Source organism: Schistocerca piceifrons, chromosome 8, assembly GCF_021461385.2.
Source record: "Schistocerca piceifrons isolate TAMUIC-IGC-003096 chromosome 8, iqSchPice1.1, whole genome shotgun sequence".
NCBI lineage: Eukaryota > Metazoa > Arthropoda > Insecta > Orthoptera > Acrididae > Schistocerca > Schistocerca piceifrons.
This window is the reverse complement of record NC_060145.1, coordinates 423,840,340-423,861,709: the sequence shown is the minus strand read 5'-3', so window position 1 is coordinate 423,861,709 and position 21,370 is coordinate 423,840,340. Positions and strand designations below refer to the sequence as shown.

Below are 21,370 nucleotides of genomic sequence, written 5' to 3'. Positions count from 1 at the left end.
GAAAAGACTAAATGCCGTAAACAAGCCGTTATACCATTTATATCGAGTATTGATCTTAAATTAAATTTTTCTGTGGTACTGTTAATCAGTAAGATTTCATAATAGCAAATTCCTGTGGAAGATGTAATTCTCGTAAGTACTTACATGCCCAGCTGCGAGTTAATACACTACTGGCCATGAAAATTGCTACACCACGAAGATGTGCTACAGACGCGTAATTTAACCGACAGGAAGAAAATGCTGTCATATGAAAATGGTTAGCTTTTCAGAGCATTCCTACGAGGTTGGCGCCGGTGGCGACACCTACAACGTGTTACAATGAGGAAAGTTTCCAACCGATTTCTCATGCACAAACAGCAGTTGACCGGATTTGCCTGGTGAAACGTTGTTGTGATGCCTCGTGTAAGGAAGAGAAATGCGTACTTTCACGTTTCCGACTTTGATAAAGGTCGGATTATAGTCTATCGCGATTCCGGTTTATAGTATCGTGGCATTGCTGCTCGCGTTAGTCGAGATCCAATGGCTTTTAGCAGAATATGGAATCGGTGGGTTCAGGAGTGTAATACGGAACGCCGTGCTGGATCCCAGCGGCCTCGTATCACTAGCAGTCGAGATGACAGGCATCTTATCCGCATGGCTGTAACGGATCGTGCAGCCACGTCTCTATCCCTGAGTCAACAGATGGGGACGTTTGCAAGACAACAACCATCTGCAGGAACAGTTCGACGACGTTGGCAGCAGCATGGACTATCAGCTCGGAGACCGTGGCTGCGTTTACCCTTGACGCTGCATCACAGACCGGAGCGCCTCCCATGGTGTACTCAACGACGAACCTGGGTGCACGATTGGCAAAACGTCATTTTTTTGGATGAATCCAGGTTCTGTTTACAGCATCATGATGATCGCATCCGTGTTTGGCGACATCGCGGTGAACGCACATTGGAAGTGTGTATTCGTAATCGCCATACTGGCGTATTACCCGGCGTGATGGTATGGGGTGCCATTGGTTACACGTCTTGCTCACCTCTTGTTCGCAATGACGGCACTTTGAACAGTGGACGTTACATTTCAGATGTGTTACGACCTTTGGCTCTACCCTTCATTCGATCCCTGTGAAACCCTACATTTCAGCAGGATAATGCACGACCGCATGGTGGAGGTCCTGTACGGGCCTTTCTGGATACAGAAAATGTTCGACTGCTACCCTGGCCAGCACATTCTCCAGATCTCTCACCAATTGAAAACGTCTGGTTAATGGTGGCCGAGCAACTGGCTCGTCACAATACGTCAGTCACTACTCTTGATGAACTGTGGTATCGTGTTGAAGCTGCATGGGTAGCTGTACCTGTACACGCCATCCAATCTCTGTTTCACTCAATGCCCCGGCGTATCAAGGCCGTTATTCTGGCCAGAGGTGGTTGTTATGGGTACTGATTTGTCAGGATCTATGCACCCAAATTTGCTTATAATATATTCTCCAACGCATTTCTTCTTGTTGTAGCAATTGTAATGACCAGTAGTGTAGGTTTAGAAACGCATTTTGTATGCTGAGCTTAGTGAACGAGATAGTTTAGGACTATCTTCGTGACGTACGCGCCGCGGCCTTTCTTCCTCGTGGGCCTCGCACGGCGGCTTTGCCCGCGACGCTGACTCACCTGGACCCCGTGGCATAGGAGCGCGGCGCCCGAGTCCCCCTGGCAGGCGTCCTTGTCGATGGTGTACGTGCAGATGTGGGTGTTCTCGCGCAGGTGGCGATGCAGCGTCTCCGAACACTCTTCCGTGTCCACCAGCTGCAGGTCCACCTTCATCAGCGTCCGGTCTTTCCTGTCACCAGCCCACACGCCGATCCAGCTCTAGCCTTTAGAGCCCAACAGATAAGCTGGGTTGCGCCACAGGGATCAGTAGGGAAGTAGTTCCCACTTTTTTGGGGTAATTACGCTCTGAACAGTAAATTTACATTTTCTGAGGGGTAAAAATAATAGTTTCTGATTGTGTTTCGATCACGAAACTAAATTATTTTTAAATGACCATTACTGTTATCACTATTTCATAACACTGTAACTCTGATTACGTAAGTTACTAATTACTATGAAAACTACCCATTAAAAAATGCAACACGTATTTCTTAATGCTGGAGGGTTTTGGGTTGGGTTGTTTGTGGGAAGAGACCAAACAGAGAGGTCATCGGTCTCATCGGATTAGGTAAGGATGGGGAAGGACGTCAGCCGTGCCCTTTCAAAGGAACCATCCCGGCATTTGCCTGGAGCGATTTAGGGAAATCACGGAAAACCTAAATCAGAATGGCCGGACGCGGGATTGAACCGTCGACCTCCCGAATGCGAGTCCATGGATGGTTTTATTTACGATTTAGATACACAGTTTTGTTTCCCAGTAGTTCGTCTATTGACCCTGTGGTGTCATGTATCGAACCACCCCACGACGTACCAAGATTGGCAACAGTATTGCAAATTTCCATTCAGAACGACAGCAGTCGTGTAGGATCCAATAGACTCTATTCCAGTACCGGAGATCCTCGGCAACTGTGACGATTTAAGAAAGGGGAAAATAAGCTGAAGGAGTGAACTGATGTTTGTGTTAGGGAGAGCAATGGACTAGCGTGATCCACACAGGCTAATCATTACCACTTCTCACGCCGGGCGGGAAGGTTCCCCCCGTCCCCGCCTCTATTGTCGCATTGCGAGAGCATCTTTGTTTATCCTCAGTGTCGCGTGAGTCGTGAGTGTCACATCGTTGTTTGTCTCTCGGCGTCTAGAGTTTGTCATTCCATTCTGACGTGGCATTGTCTTGCGCCGTCATGCCCACCATGGCTCCCAGGAACATTCCATGCACAGGTACTGTCCGTTTTAGTTTTGACATGTCCACGCCTCAGGTTCAGCCGAGTTCGTTAGAAATTCTCTATTGGCTTGTAGATACGATCAAGGTCATTTCTGAACTGTTTCACTCGGCTTACTTCGGTTCCGAATCGTATGTGTTTTATGTTAAGTTCAGGTTGACAGATTCCTTTTGTGGCACGGACAATAAGTCTTTTTCACTCATCGCGATGCACTAATAGCATAGCTATTCTGGCGCACGAGGAGGTAGAATATACGAATGTTACGGTGTTTAACCTTGTAAGTTGATGACAGTCTCCTCAAGACCGTCCTGCTTCCGTTTGACGGAGTATACGGCGGGAATGCTGATCCGCTCAACATCTTGTACAAGTTGATAGCGGAGTTCGATCTGTGGACATGGTGATCAAACGGAATATTCCCTCTTATTTCCAGGTGGGTGGTTACTGGATACATATAATATACACAGAACAAGAAGGGACCTGTTTTATATGTAATGAGAGTGGATACTTCGGTACAAATGGTACGCGCCTTGTCACGGTCTTAAAATCCACTTATGAACGACGTTAAAAGCTAGCTTTAGCGGATCTGGTTCCCCAAGTGACAGCCAATTGTGCCTAACCACGTTTCTGAGTGGCAAGGCTTCCCGTTCCGTGATGGTCCTAGCGCATTTCCGATCTTAGGCTCGTGTAGGATACCACATCCGGTTGCGGACGCGTCGCAAACGAGCATGTATCACTCCGTACTGTATATACGGACTTGGCAGACATCCCTGAGTATGTAAGGCGTTACCACCCTTTCTTCGCCCGCGGATGGACAAAGCACGCTACAAGCCGCTGCTGATCAGAACCAGATCGGCCCAAGTGCGCCAGCGGCACATTTGCGGACGGCAAAAGACTTACCGTCAGTTTCCTTTTCCGCTGATTCCAAACAGCCGCACTGCCCACCAGTGGAAGAGTGGGATGTACCCTCTGTACCTGATACTGAATTTCAGCAGAGCCCTCCACCCCCCCCCCTTACGATGCCCGGGGTCCCGGGTTCGATTCCCAGCCAGATTGGGGATTTTCTCCGCCCGCGGACTGGGTGTTTGTGTTGTCCTCATCATTCCATCATTATCAATCGTGACAGTGGCTAGATTTGACTGTGTCAGGGGACTTTGTACGGGCGCTGATGACCGCGCAGTTGAGCGCCCCACACACCGGACATTATCATCGCCTTCCTGCACAGTCACAACAAACAACATTTTCGAGCGCGCGACATAAAAAACAGAAAGATGGGGGAAGAGAGGGAACACCTCTTTACTTTCAAATTCATCCGTTGACATGAACTGTTAGCCGTCATTTGCAAGTAATCAACACCATAGTTTTGATGATCAGTGCATGCAGGCCTGTACCTTTCGTACCTCGAATGTGAACGGAAGTTCCGAGCTTAGACTTGCGGCGCTGCAACAATTTACGATTCAGGTGCAGGCGTGATACTTTTTAAGAAGTGTTATTTGAAAATTTTTCTGTTCCTGGTTTTTCTACCTTCTTTAATGTGGTTCCTGCGTTATTTTACAGAGAGGGAATACTCCTGATTGATTTCGAAGTTCTTAATAACGGCCGAAGAATAGACTGCACTTTTTGTGACCTTACTTTAATTATTGTTTATAACCCTTCAGGATCTGGTCGATCCACGGATGGCGTGCTTCTTTATAAACAGAATATAGTTTATTTATTTCGCTAAACTCCGCAGAAACTTCTGTTAGGCGGAGATTTTAATTGTGCCTTGCGACCTGTGGATCAGAACCCTAATTTTAAATCACAAGGAACTAGACGACTTGCTGCGTTCTTCAAAAATTAGAGATGCGTGGATCTGTCTAAATCCTACTCTCGTCAGGTATACGCATTTTGCAGCTACTTCCAGGAGCCGACTCGATCACTTTCGTCTTCACGACACTCCATGTGGACAGCTGTTACCGATAGACGTGATACCCGCTTGTTTCACTGATCATTGTGCCTTAGCTGTAACTTTAAAACCACGAACCGCAACCAGTAAAACTGTATCGCCTCCCCTGAATGCTGAACACATCCCTCTTAAAGGATCCTTCCCTCGAGATTATCGTTAGGATGGTTTCGGCCCGTAGCTTGCGTTCGCAGGACCGTTCTCCTTGTCTTATGAAATCGTGGTCAGGGCATGCCAAACCTCTGCTCCGGAAAGCGTTAATACGCCACTGCGCTGAGACTGCAAGAGATCTCCGTCGGACTCAGGAATTTCATTACTCCGTCTTGCATCAACTTTATGGCGGTGCCAGACAAGCTCGTTTACGGATAAGGGATGTCCGCCATGAACAATTAAAATGACTCAGGGTGCGATCGAAGTCCCGCTTCTTCCCACAGGGTGAACCGACCTCTTTACATCACCTTATTCGGTTGTGGACGCGTCGTAAACGAGCATGAATCATGTCCCTTACACCGATGCTCACATACTCACATCCCAACGTGACATTTCCACAGCGATCTAAGTTACTTTACCGACCTTTATGATGACTCTGCTACTGATACGGTCGCCCCTGATGGGTATACTCCTCTCCTCGATTGCGTGGTTACTCCCGCATTAAATGATGACTTTCTAAGTGGCTTTAATGCAATGATATATATCGCTTTATTGTTCATTCACCATTGCAAAAATCTCCGGGACTCGATGTTATTCCTACGGAATTTTAAGTACATTTTTGGCCTCTTATATGTCGCTGGTAAATCAGGTGATACGGGAGGGGAGGGAGGGATTTGATTCCTGACGCCTTCAAGATCGGTAAAATCGTTTTTATTCTGAAGACAACCGGACGTCAAGACACTGATAAATTCCCCCCTATCACACTACTTAATTTCGATTGCAAAACTGTCACCCGGGCAGTTACTAGCCGTTTGTCGATACTGCTAGAGGAAATTCTTACTGTCCACCAAAGCTGTGTGCCTGGGCGCGCGATTCTGACTACAGCAGTCCAATGTCGCGACGGTGTCTCGGTGGCTGCAGCGACTTCTGTCTCTAGAGTCTTGCTTTTTAGTTATTTTAATAAGGCATTTGACTTAGCCGGTCACGGTTTCTTGATGCATGTGCTCAAGGCGATCGGTCTCAATCATACTGCGTGTCAGACATTTTCCAATCTTTTTACTTGTATACACATCTGTCGTAGTGAATGGACAACTTACTCCACAGATCACCATCCGACGGTGCTCACCGCAGGGGAGCCCCATCTCCGTGTCACTTTTTGTCTTGTTCTTAGAACTTCTTTTTCGCCGTATTGCTGCTCATTTAAATGGCTGGAAGATTTTGGGAGAAACCTTCTCGGCACGAGGGTACGCGGATGATGTTATGATATTGCTACGCCACGTCGATAACATATCCTTGCTCAAAGACTTATTGTAATCCTTTTGTTTTCTCTCTTAGTGAACAGGAATGTACCCTATTACCATAGCTGGGTTTTCAACACATTGTCATTCCATGAGCGCCCGTTGTTGCTCGCGAGAAATCGTTGGGAATTACCGTGGATCTGTGTACGATGAAAATGGCTCCACTCAATTGGCGGGAGGTGAAAATCGAATTTTAGGTGCCATTGTGAACATGGACGTCGTCTTTACGAAGTGCGGATCTAAGACTCTTACATTTACAGCAAAGTGCATTATGTTGCACAAATATTCCCGCTACCCTCGATGATGGCGCTCAAATTGACGCAAATATTCGGTCCTCTCCTTTGGAAAAGTCATATTTTTCACTTCGGCATGAAGTTGTTGCAAGTCCCCGTCCCCTTGCAGGGTTGGGACTTCCTAATATCAATGGCGTACCGTTTTAACAAGTAGTCGAGCAACTCGTTTTATTACATATCGCTTATTTACGTGTCTTAGAGCAACCAATCTGATTCTTCTTGCCTTTGTTGGCCGGATCAACTCTACATTACGGCACGTGAATTTTATATTATAGCCGGCCGATGTGGCCGTGCGGTTCTAGGCGCTTCAGTCTGGAACCGCGTGACCGCTACGGTCGCAGGTTCGAATCCTGCCTCGGGCATGGATGTGTATGATGTCCTTAGGTTAGTTAGGTTTAGGTAGTTCTAAGTTCTAGGGGACTGATGACTACAGATGTTAAGTCCCATAGTGCTCAGAGCCATTTGAACCATTTTTTTATATTATAATGAGTTTTCTGGGAGCTGACATTTTATCAGTGACACGTCTTATCACTAGATCATTGCTTTCTGGTTGGGGAGCACCATTATCCCTCTCCCCAGTTGAAATGGCCGCGCCATTGATATCGTGGGAAACAGTGTTTAGCATTTATATTCTCCTGATGGAAGAAGCCTCAATTGTCTCGCTGACAACTGGCTTTCCTTACCCGATCAGCTGAAGCTGCTTTTCCGGTTGGATTTCTTCTGTGTCCAGACTTTTTTTCTTCAGAACAAGACTAATTCGAAGGCATGCTTGCTCGGAAACTACAACCACTATGTATCTGCGTGTGACCCCCTTATTTTTCGCCAATACATGGTGAATGCTCATTGGAAGTGGCAGAGGCTTCCATGTTATCGTGCTTTATATGTAAATGCGTTGCACCTTGCCCTTAATCGCCAAGGAACTATCTAGCCTTTTTTTTCGGTGGAGCCTTCTCTCATTGTGTTCTTCCTAGGGAAAAAATTTGTTTCCCTTCGTGTCCCAAAATTGTGGAGTTTTTTCTATAAGCTTTTCTTTTCGTAACGCAAATAACAAAAATGAAGGAAAAATTTAAGAAAATAAAAAAATAAAAATAAACGTGAAAAAATAAAAATACTTGAAATAAGAAAGCCACCCTAGTTCCAAGTCCATGTGAGCGACAGCGACCAGCATAGTGACAGGCGGGGGGGGGGGGGGGGGGGAAGCATTGCGGCCGCGGCCAGGTCTCGGATTCTGAACCCTGCCCGCATTGTCTGCACCTGGCGTGAAGCTATGCCTGTCATTCCCGCAAAAAAGTAAAACAAAAAAAAAGTAAATGCAGATGTGTTACTTATACTGCTATGGTGATGTAATGGCTAACACACCTGCCTAGTAAGAAAAGAAACCTGGGTTCAAGTCCAGGCTGGGGCACAAATTTTAATTCATTTCTTCAGTTTCCGTCATTGTCGTAAATAATATTGGGACTCATTCGTCTCAAGGAAAACTTGATCATATCTAAGGCGCTGCAGTCGTGGACAGTGTGGCTGGTCCCGGCGGAGGTTCGAGTCCTCCCTCGGGCGTGGGTGTGTGTGTTTGTCCTTAGGATAATTTAGGTTAAGTAGTGTGTAAGCTTAGAGACTGATGACCTTAGCAGTTAAGCCTCATAAGATTTCACACATTCGAACTTTTTTTTTTTTTATATATGGTTCAAATGGCTCTGAGCACTATGGGACTCAACATCTAAGGTTATCAGTCCCCTATAACTTAGAACTACTTAAACCTAACTAACCTAAGGACAGCACACACATCCATGCCGGAGGCAGGAATCGAATGTGGGACCGTAGTAGCAGCGCGGTTCCGGATTGAAGCGCCTAGGACCGCTCGTCCACAACGGCCGGCGCTCCTATTTTTAAATGTATCCCTAGTCTCCGTTCTGTTTTAAGTCTGAAGCCATCTTAAAGCGAGACCCTTATACCGTATTGGTTCCACTATACTGGTGCATCTCAGCCAAGTTCTGGTTGGCAAACATGTCAGCACTGCCAACAGACATGCCAATTTGAGTACTGAGCTCCTTAATTGTCATTCGTCGACACCCCAAATTCGAGTATCCGCACGTCACAGCATGCACGTGTCACAACCGTGTGCGGTCGACCTGCTGTTGGAAGAACAAATTTCTTTGTCCCTATCCTTTGACGACAGACGGTTAGCCTAATGGCTTACTATGCTCTTTTTTCAGTGCCCGGTATCCGTGGATATTCTGTAGATGCCCGTGAACAGTTATGGTGTTCTCGTTTTCCGTCAAAAGAAATTCTGTAACTGGTGCTTGCTAGGAACACATCTCCGTACAGACACCACTTTGCAAACTAATTATAACACTGCTATTTACTAGAATTTACTGGAAACGTATGACATGATACAGGACTGGTTAAGGATGTCACAAACAAAATTACATTTTTTTTAAACCAAAAGCGGACGAGAAAAAAATGTGTTGCATTACTTTCTCAACGCCTCTCGCACTTTTTTCAGATGCTAGCAATAGCGCCACAGGGCGCCACGCTTTTTCACCATTAGAGAGGAGAGTAGTTGTGATTTTTGAGCCAAATTTCAAACTTTCAGGTCACAATGGGAGAAAATTACGGGGGTTTCAGAGAAGTGATCCTTTAATTGTGTAGCGCAGTGTATGTGTATATACAGGGTGTTTCAGAAGTGGCACTCAGTAATTCACAGAAGGAAAGCACAGGTCAAAAGTAGACAAAAAGCTCCAATAAACATGGGTGCGAAAATCAACCGTTGCCGAGGTATCGCATTAATTTGAGTTGAAAACCAACTTTAAACGCCTCTGGATACCGCTGTGTTTCCGTTCTAATCTCAAGGTTTGTTTACGCATGAGCAACTACTTTCCTTTCCCCCTCCGCGCACTGTGCCATATGGGCCTTCCAATCAGTTGCGAAAGTGAAGGTACCATGGAGAGAGGTTACACCAATGAAGAGTGCGCTGACATGCACTTCATGCGTGGCAAAGCGAATGGCAGTGACCTTGAAGCTACAGGATTGTGTGAAAAAGCTTTTCCTCTCCGCAGGCAGCCCGACAGGCGTAAATTTAACTGGTTACATCAGCGCCTTGGAGAAACCGGGAGTTTCACACACCATGTACGAGAAGGTCGACCATCCACCCGATGTGAGGAAACAGTGTTATGCGTTGTCCACGAACGTCCGAGTACTTCAACAAGGAGGATTGCTGCCCAATAGCGTGTCCCGAGTCATAGCAGTGTGTGGTGGATTTTACATCGGCAAATACTCTGTTCATATCATTTTCAGCTAGCGCAAGCCCTCAACAATGCAGACTTCTCTCCTAGAGATAATTTCTGCCAACAAGTGCAACAACAGTGTACCACGAATCCCCTATGTGTAAGCAGTCTTCTGTTCACGTATGAGGCTCGATTTACCGGTGACGGTATTTCTAACTACCACGACTGTCACATTTGGGTCGATGTCAATCCTAATGCAACACATGCGCCACGACATCAGCAGCGTTATTCGTTGAACGTCTGGGGTGGATTGCTCGGAGACCACATAATTGGACCACATTTCCTACCACAGGGACTAACTGGACAGCAGACATGCTGTTTCTGCAGACTGTACTTATAGATGTACATGATGATGTCCCGCTGAACCAACGCCTGAACATGTGGTTCATGCATGACGGTGCTCCAGCACATTTTCATTAACGAATACGCCAGCTTCTAACTCGGGCGTATGGCCAATACTGGACAGTTAGAGGAGGGCGTATGCCATACCTCCAAGGGCTCCGGATTTAAATTCCATGGATTTCTGTGTGTGGTGTTATGTCAAACGCCTGGTCTACGGTACCGAGGTCAACTCTCTTGAGGAATTACGCTTGCGGATTGAAACAGGCTTCCAGCATTTACAGAATTCTCCAGGACTCCCTGAGAGGATTCGCAACTCATATCATAAATGAGTTCAGTGTTGCATTCAGACGCACGGATAATATTTCGAACACCTGTTTTAATGATTAGAGATGCCATGTGTTCCCAGACGCTGATGGATCGCAACAGAAAATGTGTTGTATCTCGACAACGCAATGTTTATTGGATCTTTCTGGCTACTTTTGACCTGTACATTCCATGAGTGAATTATTGACGACCACTTCTGAAACACCCTGCATATGTATGTATGTCTGTATGTATTGGAATGTATGTGTGTGAGTATGAACGTGTATGTACATACGTATATATATATATATATATATATATATATGTGTGTGTGTGTGTGTGTATGCGTATTTTTATATGGTTGTATTCACGTAGCGCCACCGTTCTCACGCTCGTCATATTTGTGAGACAGTATCATGAAGGAAAGATGCCAATATAGCACTCATGTACAAGTGTCGCCTTGATCTTTGATGTATGCAACCCCGAACATTCGTCTCCTACTCGTTGCGTTTCTGATCTCTGCTAGTAATACAGTCGCAGACATATTGATGGTGTGTGCCCTTGCATTTATAAGGGATGTATGATGCTTTACTCAGCGGTATTAGTTGTGTACTCGCGCACATTATGAGTGTATATAAGTATCGAATACCAAGGCTGAAGTGCTGAGACCGTTGTGTCACTGATGTTGCTCACTTACTGAAATCACGGAGGAAAAAGTAAAAAGTGTCTGGTAGTGGTCACAGTAGGGGTTTAGCATACCGGTCTTGCCCGGGGCAGACCCTCGGGAAAGAGTTCCAACTACCGTAGTTGGCGAGAAAGTACACTTTCTATAAAAGTGAATATAAGAGATAACTAAAGGAAAATAATGCAGTTGTAAATTATGCCAACGTTCGCGGCAACCGTTCTGGCAGCTGTTGGATTGCACTATTGGATTGCACTGTCTGTTGGATCTCAGTATGCACATGTGTGCAGAGTGGCGCGTAGCCATCAATATTCCAATTTATTTGTCCTCTGTCGACATTAAGCATGGATAACGTGTAAGACGAGTGGGTGACTGTCTCATACTTTTGTCTGAAAATAGCGAACTAAACAATGAATTTATCTAGAATGAAATCTATAATTTTATTCAATATTGCACTGTCCAGTCACTTTTATGTGATTACCTGTTAAAAGCCTGAGTAACCATCTTTGAAGGCCCGCCCGGCTGGCCGTGCGGTCTGTCGAACGGCTTTCCGGGCGGGAAGGAGCATCTGGTCCCCGGCACGAATCCGCCCGGCGGATTTATGTCGAGGTCCGGTGAACCCGCCAGTCTGTGGATGGTTTTTAGGCGGTTTTCCATCTGCCTCGGCGAATGCGGGCTGGTTCCCCTTATTCCGCCTCAGTTACACTATGTCGGCGATTGCTGCGCAAACAAGTTCTCTACGTACGCGTACACCACCATTACTCTACCACGCAAACATAGGGGTTACACTCGTCTGGTGTGAGACGTTCCCTGGGGGGTCCACCGGGGGCCGAACCACACAATAACACTGGGTTCGGTGAGGGGCGGCGGAGGGGTGAAGTAGACTGCGGTAGTCGTCGTGGGGTTGTGGGCCACTGTGGCTGCGGCGGGGCGGATCATCTCCGTCGTTTCTAGGTCCCCGGTTAACATACAATACAATACAACCATCTTTGAAAGTGCGAATTGCGGCAGGCTGTGCAGGAACGAAGTCAGTGAGAATCTGAAAGGTATTGACAGGAATGTGGAGCTGTGTGGTAGGTTTCTCAGTTGACAACAGCCTGATCGAATTAGTCCCACCGATTCTCTATTAGGTTTAAATCCAGGGAGTTTGGTGGCCAGGGGCATATGGTAAACTCATTCTGGCGCTCTTCAAACCACGCACATACACTGAGAGCTGCGTCACGGTGCTTTGTTCTGCTGGTAGATGTCATCAAGCCGAGGAAAAGCAAACGGCAAGTAGGGGTTCTCGTTCGCTGAAAATGAAAAACATTGTGGTATGTTTCTCACATGCCTGTCGCAAGTTACGGTTTGGTGAAGAATGATCTATTCAGTAAGTATCGTTGCCGTAACTGCATTAATATTTCTGTTTTGACATCATTCAGTGGATCTCGCTGTAATTGATGAGAAATATTCAGAACTACAACGACAACTGCTCTACGAATCGACCAAAGTCGATCAATGAGCCATGTTTCGTCAGATAAAATATAATATTAGGCTGAACGTCACCATTACGCAACAGTTAGTTATACTGCTGACGCCTTTCGAGGGCACCTGAACATATCAGTCGGTACACGGCCGCTAGTTTGTAAGGAGTTCGCGTCTGTGGGCTACTTACACTCCAGTCTGAAGCGTTAAGGGTCACCTCGATTTTCTCGTACTTCTTCTCAAGGCACCTTCTCGTCTAACACGGAGACCAAACTTCAATCGAATTTTTGTATCTTTTCACAGCTATGGCACGTATGTTCACACCTCAAATATCGATAACACAAAGCAGGGTGATTCAACTTTGAAAAATTCTCGAGGAAATCGACTTCGAAATTTTCCAAGCGCCCTTAATAAGGCTGCCATCTTCGACAGGCAATGGGTCACTGTGGGAGAGTAGTTGCCTGCCATGTGTATATCGTGAGTTCGATTCCCTGCCATTGTGAACTTCTGAACAAAGAAGCATTTTGTACCTGCATGTCCGTGAAGATGAAAAAAGTAAGTCTGTAATTTTTTTTATCCAAGCAATATTTATCAACAAGCTATATAAATAAAAATCAGTTGCAGCATATGTGAAAGATAATCACGTGAGAATGGCTAGACCGATTTGGTTGACTTTTCCTGTGTTCGTTGTTGTCAGGACAAGATTTGTATGAAAGAAAATTTTTGCAAAATTCATCGGAAAAGTGTGAAAATGTGAAATTAAAAACAATTGTTAAAGACCATCACTCGAGAACGGCTAGACCGAACTTTAATTTTTGTGGATGGTAATGGCATTTTTGGTACAAAAACGGAAATAAAATAATTTGCTTTAAGTTTCACAGTTCTGCTGTCAAATGTTTTCAGAGCATAGCAAAGAAACCAGTTTGACAATTATATCTATAATACATAAATACATATGTAATATATAAAGGAGAACGTTGCTTATAATACAGTCCTGGAAATTGAAATAAGAACACCGTGAATTCATTGTCCCAGGAAGGGGAAACTTTATTGACACATTCCTGGGGTCAGATACATCACATGATCACACTGACAGAACCACAGGCACATAGACACAGGCAACAGAGCATGCACAATGTCGGCACTAGTACAGTGTATATCCACTTTTCGCAGCAATGCAGGCTGCTATTCTCCCATGGAGACGATCGTAGAGATGCTGGATGTAGTCCTGTGGAACGGCTTGCCATGCCATTTCCACCTGGCGCCTCAGTTGGACCAGCGTTCGTGCTGGACGTGCAGACCGCGTGAGACGACGCTTCATCCAGTCCCAAACATGCTCAATGGGGGACAGATCCGGAGATCTTGCTGGCCAGGGTAGTTGACTTACACCTTCTAGAGCACGTTGGGTGGCACGGGATACATGCGGACGTGCATTGTCCTGTTGGAACACCAAGTTCCCTTGCCGGTCTAGGAATGGTAGAACGATGGGTTCGATGACGGTTTGGATGTACCGTGCACTATTCAGTGTCCCCTCGACGATCACCAGTGGTGTACGGCCAGTGTAGGAGATCGCTCCCCACACCATGATGCCGGGTGTTGGCCCTGTGTGCCTCGGTCGTATGCAGTCCTGATTGTGGCGCTCACCTGCACGGCTTCAAACACGCATACGACCATCATTGGCACCAAGGCAGAAGCGACTCTCATCGCTGAAGACGACACGTCTCCATTCGTCCCTCCATTCACGCCTGTCGCGACACCACTGGAGGCGGGCTGCACGATGTTGGGGCGTGAGCGGAAGACGGCCTAACGGTGTGCGGGACCGTAGCCCAGCTTCATGGAGACGGTTGCGAATGGTCCTCGCCGATACCCCAGGAGCAACAGTGTCCCTAATTTGCTGGGAAGTGGCGGTGCGGTCCCCTACGGTACTGCGTAGGATCCTACGGTCTTGGCGTGCATCCGTGCGTCGCTACGGTCCGGTCCCAGGTCGACGGGCACGTGCACCTTCCGCCGACCACTGGCGACAACATCGATGTACTGTGGAGACCTCACGCCCCACGTGTTGAGGAATTCGGCGGTACGTCCACCCGGCCTCCCGCATGCCCACTATACGCCCTCGCTCAAAGTCCGTCAACCGCACATACGGTTCACGTCCACGCTGTCGCGGCATGCTACCAGTGTTAAAGACTGCGATGGAGCTCCGTATGCCACGGCAAACTGGCTGACACTGACGGCGGCGGTGCACAAATGCTGCGCAGCTAGCGCCATTCGACGGCCAACACCGCGGTTCCTGGTGTGTTCGCTGTGCCGTGCGTGTGATCATTGCTTGTACAGCCCTCTCGCAGTGTCCGGAGCAAGTATGGTGGGTCTGACACACCGGTGTCAATGTGTTCTTTTTCCATTTCCAGGAGTGTATATACATATATATGTAATATATGAAGTGGAAGCGTACTTATCACAAATTTCGAAAAGTTATTGACCGATTTACTTAAATACGCGTTACTCTTCTAAACATTTAAACGGAAACGAGCATAAAGAAGGGGGAAGGAAGACATTGGCAGAGAGAAAGACGGAGAAAGTTATGCACAAAGACATGGGAGGAGGAGGAGATACACGGAGCAACTGAACATTTAGACATAGAGTGGGAGGAGGAGGAGATGGACAAAAGAGGGGGGAAAAGTTATGCACAGAGATATGGCGGGGGGGGGGGGAGAATAAATGTATGGAAAGAGAGAGAGGATGAGAAGATGGGCACAGCGGGGGGGGGGGGGGGGGGGGGAGCGGGGTATCCGGACACCTTGTTGAAAATGACTTACAAGTTCGTGGCACCCTCCATCGGTAATGCTGGAATTCTATATTGTGTTGCCCCACCCTTAGCCTTAATAACAACTTCTACTCTCGCAGGCATACGTTGAATCAGGTGCTGGGAGGTGTCTGGGGCAATGGGAGCACATTCTTCATGGAGTGCTGCACCGAGGAGAGGTATCGAGCCCTGGCACGAAGTCGGAGTTCCAAAACATCCCAAAGGTGTTCTTTAGGATTCAGGTCAGGACTCTGTTCAGGCCACTCCATTAAAGAGATGATATTGTCGTGTAACCACTCCACCACAGGTCGTGCATTATGAACAGGTGCTCGGTCGTGTTGAAAGATGCACTCGCCCGAATTGCTCTTCAACAGTGGGAAGCAAGAAGGTGCTTAAAACATCAATCTGGGCCTGTGAGGTGATAGTGCCGCGCAAAACAACAAGGGGTACTAGCTCCCTCCATGAAAAGCACGACCACACCATAACACCACCGCCTCCGAATTTTACTGTTGGGACTACACGCGCTGGCAGATGACGTTCACCGGGCATTCGCCATACCCACACCCCGCCTTCGGATCGCCACATTGTGTACCGTGATTCCTCTCTCCACACAACGTTTTTCCTCTTTCAATCGTACAATGTTTATGCTCCTTACTCCGAGCGAGGCGTCGTTTGGCAGTTACCGGCGTGATATGTGGCTTATGAGCAGCCGCTCGACCATGAAATCCATGGTTCCTCACCTCCCGCCGAACTGTCATAGTACTTGCAGTGCATCCTGATGCAATTTGGAAATCCTCTGTGATGGTCTGGATAGATGTCTGCCTATTACACATTACGACCCTCTTCAACTGTCGGCGGTCTCCGTCAGTCAACAGACAAGGCCGGCTTATGAGCTTTTGTGCTGTAGGTGTCCCTTCATGTTTCCAGTTCACTATCGCATCCGAAACAGTGGACCTACGGGCGTTTAGGAGTGTGGAAATCTCGTTTGAAGACGTATGACGCAAGTTACACGCAATTACCTGACCTCGTCCGAAGTCCATGAGTTCCGCGGAGCGCCCCATTCTGCTCTTTTTCGAAGTCTAATGACTACTGTGGTCACTGATATGGAGTACCTGGCAGCAGGTGTCAGCACAATGCACCTAATATGAAAAACGTATGCTTTTTGGGATGTCCAGATTCTTTTGATCACATAGTGTATATTTCACACCTGCGAAACATTGCCGGGTTCGCTATCTTTTATAAAAGATCAGTAATGATGAATCTATGTTTGCAGCAAAGGCTGGATTATTGAGGGTGATATCTAATTAGAAATAAGAACACGTGCGTTTTTCATAAAAATGACAATTATGTGTGTGTTAATTAACGTATACTTGATGAACCTTTTTCTGAAATGATGTAGGTATTCGAACGAAAAATAAAAGGCAAATAAAGTGTCCAACACGAAACTGGAATCAGCGATTAACAATCCCCAGCGCTACCTGTTTTTTCCATCTTTACGCATTTTATGCTTCAAGGAGATGCGCGTACAGGATGCACCACTATTCAACAGTTGTATTACGACAGCCCACGACCAAAAATTCTGGCTTACATATATACGTCAAAACAGTATAAGAGCGTCAGGTTCAGTTATCTTAAACCAGAAGATAAACGTTTCAGAATTTTTTTCGCATCTCTGGTGATCTGACCCCATTTTCAAAAAGTCAACAAATTTTACCGAACTTTATCATAGCAATACGTGTGATTTTTGGAATCTAGCTGAATGATAGATTTAAGGTACCAAAAACACGCTTTCTGGACGCCTGTAGCGTAGCACATACTTGGGGAACCATATGAAAAAATAAAAAAATCAAACAAAATCAAACAAACCGTCTGAAATCTGTTTTGCTGGTAGATTTAGATAAATTAATGCGTAAAAACCGTTTTTCAGAAGAAAATATGAGCACCTACCATTTTCCAACCATTAAGAAAATATTAAAATATTTTATCAATCGGTAACAAAGCATCTCTTCGGAAAACGTTTGGATATGATGAAAGAAGTTGCGACGGTGGAGAAAAAATTGGTGTCAGGCAAATAGTGCTCTACCTTACTAATCAGACAACATTTCGAAACTCAAAAACCATCACAAAACTGCACTGAGTAGTATGCAAGTCTATGTTGCAAGCCAATGAATAAGTTCCAACCCTCAAACTCTGATATCATTAATAAAGAGCTCACTCTAAACCATGGCACTGAAGGATTTTTTAAAGAAATTCCACAAAGATAAAGTGTCGTAAAGTTCGAAAAATACAGTTTAATCAAAGAAAAGAAAATGTAAATGTGTTTAACCACTCAACATTATCTTTACCATCAAAATCTCCTTCAGTGTCGTCTTCTGGAAAACAAAGAAAATTAGACAAAATCACTCATCTAAATATAATATCTTACACTGAATTTCATGTCAACTATACGGATGGTGGATGTTGATTCTTCGTCAAAAATAGCGTCATTCCTTTTTGATAACTATCTGCCGTAGAAGCACGAAAAATCGTAGCGTCCCACGTTCTCATGCCATCCGAAATCTTTGGGGTTTAGATCTATTAGATTTTTTGAATGATCATCGCTCCATATTTGCGAAATATATTTTATTTTCAACAAATACTGTTCCAATTCTGATTTACAAGCAGCAAAATTAAACAAACCCATATTTAGAAGTGTCGAAGGATGTTCACTTTTCGTTATATATGTTTGAGTAAAAATATTCAATGTTATCGAATTAACATCGTTAATTTTTTTCGTTTTATAATCTACACGTGAATTCTTCTAAGACGTTCAATACATTCCCAGTGTCAGAAGCATTGCTCATTATCTGCCTACATCTGTGAAAGCACTTTGGCAGCGTGTAGACTGTTTCAGTGCTGTAAGTGGTCTTTTTCCCCCTTGCGATAGAATGCGGGACTGTAGTAGCAGTTCTTCATAGCATGAAAAGTAGCTAAAGATTTTGCTAGAGCAATCCGATTGTTTCATACAGACGCGAAACATCGAAGTAACGGCGGATATTACCAACGCCAGCATCCATCCAAATATTTACGCAACTTTTCACAAATCCCATATTTACAAGCATTGTAATTAAAATGTGAATGTTGCATATTGAATTGATACTCGACCTAATTTGATAAACATGGTAAACAATCTTTCTATCTGCCTCCTCGTGTTCTCAGCAAGGTGGATCTCCATTAACTGTTTGGTTAACTGTATAATATTTAAGCCAATATTCATAGCCCATGTGATGATTAATATGGATAATTTTGTCCACGGCCATATCGATCGGATCATAGACTGGAAAACCATGGCCTGGTCAGATGGGTACGAGCTGGTGATAGGATTCGAGTGTATCGCAGGCCTCGCGAAACCATGTACCTAAGTTGTCAACAAGTCACTGTGCAAGCTGGTGGCGACTCCGTAATAGTGTGGGCTGTGTTTACATGGAATGGGCTAGGTCGTCTGGTCCAACTGAACCGTTTATTGACTGGAAATGGTTATGTTCGGCTACTTGGGCTTCGTATTTCCAAACAACGTTGGAATTTTTACGGATGACACTGTGCCATGTCACCGGGATACAAGTGTTAGTGACTGGTTTGAAGAACATTTTGGATAATTCGAGCGAACGATTTGGCCACCTTGACCAGCCGACATACCTGCAAGCGGACATAACAGACAGATCAGTTCATGGACAAATGGTTCAAATGGCTCTGAGCACTATGGGACTCAACTGCTGAGGGCATTAGTCCCCTAGAACTTAGAACTAGTTAAACCTAACTAACCTAAGGAGATCACAAACATCCATGCCCGAGGTAGGATTCGAACCTGCGACCGTAGCGGTCTTGCGGTTCCAGACTGCAGCGCCCTTAACCGCACGGCCACTTCGGCCGGCAGTTCGCGGACAAACTCCTGCACCGGCAACACTTTCGCAGTTATGGACGGCTATAGAGGTAATATGGCTCGTTATTTCTACAGGAGACTTCCAACGACATGTTCAGACCATGCCATGTGGAGTTGCTGATTTACGCCGGGAAAAAGCAGGTCCATCACGATATTAAGAGGATCACATTACTTTCTCGGCAACGGCCTTGCCGCAGTGGATACACCGGTTCCCGCCAGATTACCGAAGTTAGGCGCTGTCGGCCGTGGCTGGCACTTGGAAGGGTGACCATCCGGGCGGCCATGCGCTGTTGCTATTTTTCGGGTTGCACTCAGCCTCGTGATGCTAATTGAGGAGCTACTCGACCGAATCGTAGCGGCTCCGGTCAAAGAAAACCATCATAACGACAGGGAGAGCGGTATGCTGACCACACGCCCCTCCTAGACGCATCCTCAGCTGAGGATGACACGACGGTCGGATGGTCCCGATGGGCCACTTGTTTCCTGAAGACGGAGTGCTTTACATGACTTTTTTCACCACAGTGTACAAGCAAAATCTCACTTTACTAGCGGTTAAAAATTAGTCATGCATTATGTCTGCCAGAAAGTGTATATAAATTACAGTCAAGGAACTGTATCCAGGAGGTATTGACTGTCTTTTGCAATCATTTCTGTTGCTTTTGGAGTTCCATATCCCGTCCGTTTATGATATTGGTGACAACTGGTACCACATGAAACAAGTCAGTAATGGATTTCAAATAACCAACAGATTTGCATCAAGCAACAAAATAGGTATCGGATGCGATTTAACGCAGGAGTGCGGACTGACCGGCGCGCCTCAACCTTCTCGGTGTTGCCCCAGCCAGCCACGGTGCAGTTTTCAGTGTACAGGATCTTCAAGGACATGACGTCGTGCGGCAGCGGCACGGTGTGGACGCGGGGGCCCTCCCTCAGTGGAGACTGCAGCCGGACCATCGCCAGGTCGTAGTCATACGTGCCGCCGACGCGGACCAGGGGGTGCACCACGAACAGGTTCGGCCAACCGCGTTGCGCTTGCTGAACATAAAGTAATGCATAATTGCGTCTTTTACTTCTGCCTCTTTAATCATATCGTATTAAGGGATAATCCATGACGTTTGTCGCCTCAATGTACGTGTAATTTTTAACAGACGTTATTACATTTTTAACAGACGTTATTACATTCGGTATCATACCTGGCTATAAAGTACCGATGGGAAGTCTTTCGCTGCTTGTTATCGTAGGAAAAAAGAACGATGAAATTCGTGCTTTGTGTGCCTACTTGGAAAAGAAGTTGTCTTATGTGGATAAATGGCGGCATTTTGTATAACTGTTGTAGGCATTATGCAACTTCATGTAGAAAAATTAATGTGAACGTCGAACATGCTTTGTCAAAAGACTAATGAACTTGCTTCAGTCAAACAGATTATTGTTATACAAATAAATCAAAAGATACAAGTGACATGTATATTACAACCCAGTCAACAGTGGTCAGTGTGTAGCCTGAAACAGACGGGTGATGACTATAGATATAATAATAATGGTGCATCAGCACGAAAGAGAGAAGGTAATGCTTGTTATGTCCGAAGCACTCGCTAAGCTGCAAGTGTGCCAGGGATCGTGCCCGACTATGAACACCTCCGGTGACAAGGTACAAGTTTGTCGGATTTGAGACGTCCCAGCTGGAGACATGTCATTACCGTCAGTTCTGTCTCACTATAATCTCAACGTATTCTTCAACAACCACTAAACAGCGCGACACTGGAACGCTAGGCGATGAAACGTATGATTCATGCCCGGCTGGTATGACGGCTCGAGTCTCGTAATTTACTGCCGAATGCAAAATGTGGCCGTGTTTTTCGATTTGGAGAAGGCTTACGATAGCTGCTGGAGGACTGGTATCCTTCGCACTCTTTACACGTGGTGCTTCCGTGGCCGCCTGCGCCACTCCCTTCGGGTATTTTTAAAAGACCGAGTTTTCAAGGTGCGTGTGGATTCTGCCTTGTCGGACACGTTTATTCAGGAAAACGGTGTGCCTCAGGGTTCTG

The 21,370-nt window shown here is 46.0% G+C and overlaps 1 protein-coding gene and 1 pseudogene across 1 annotated transcript in view; one reads left to right on the top strand and one right to left on the bottom strand.

Annotated features, from left to right (window-relative positions):
- The window catches only part of LOC124712413 (transmembrane protease serine 9-like), a 52,793-nt gene that overhangs the window by 19,351 nt on the left and 12,072 nt on the right, over positions 1-21,370 (bottom strand). The window contains exons 2-3 of the mRNA XM_047242707.1: positions 20,134-20,360; positions 1,656-1,824 (exon numbers count right to left, since the gene is read on the bottom strand). Of these exons, the coding sequence (XP_047098663.1) occupies positions 1,656-1,824; positions 20,134-20,360 (396 nt within the window). The remainder of the gene's footprint in view (positions 1-1,655; positions 1,825-20,133; positions 20,361-21,370) is intronic.
- On the top strand, positions 19,504-19,621 carry LOC124712894 (annotated as a pseudogene).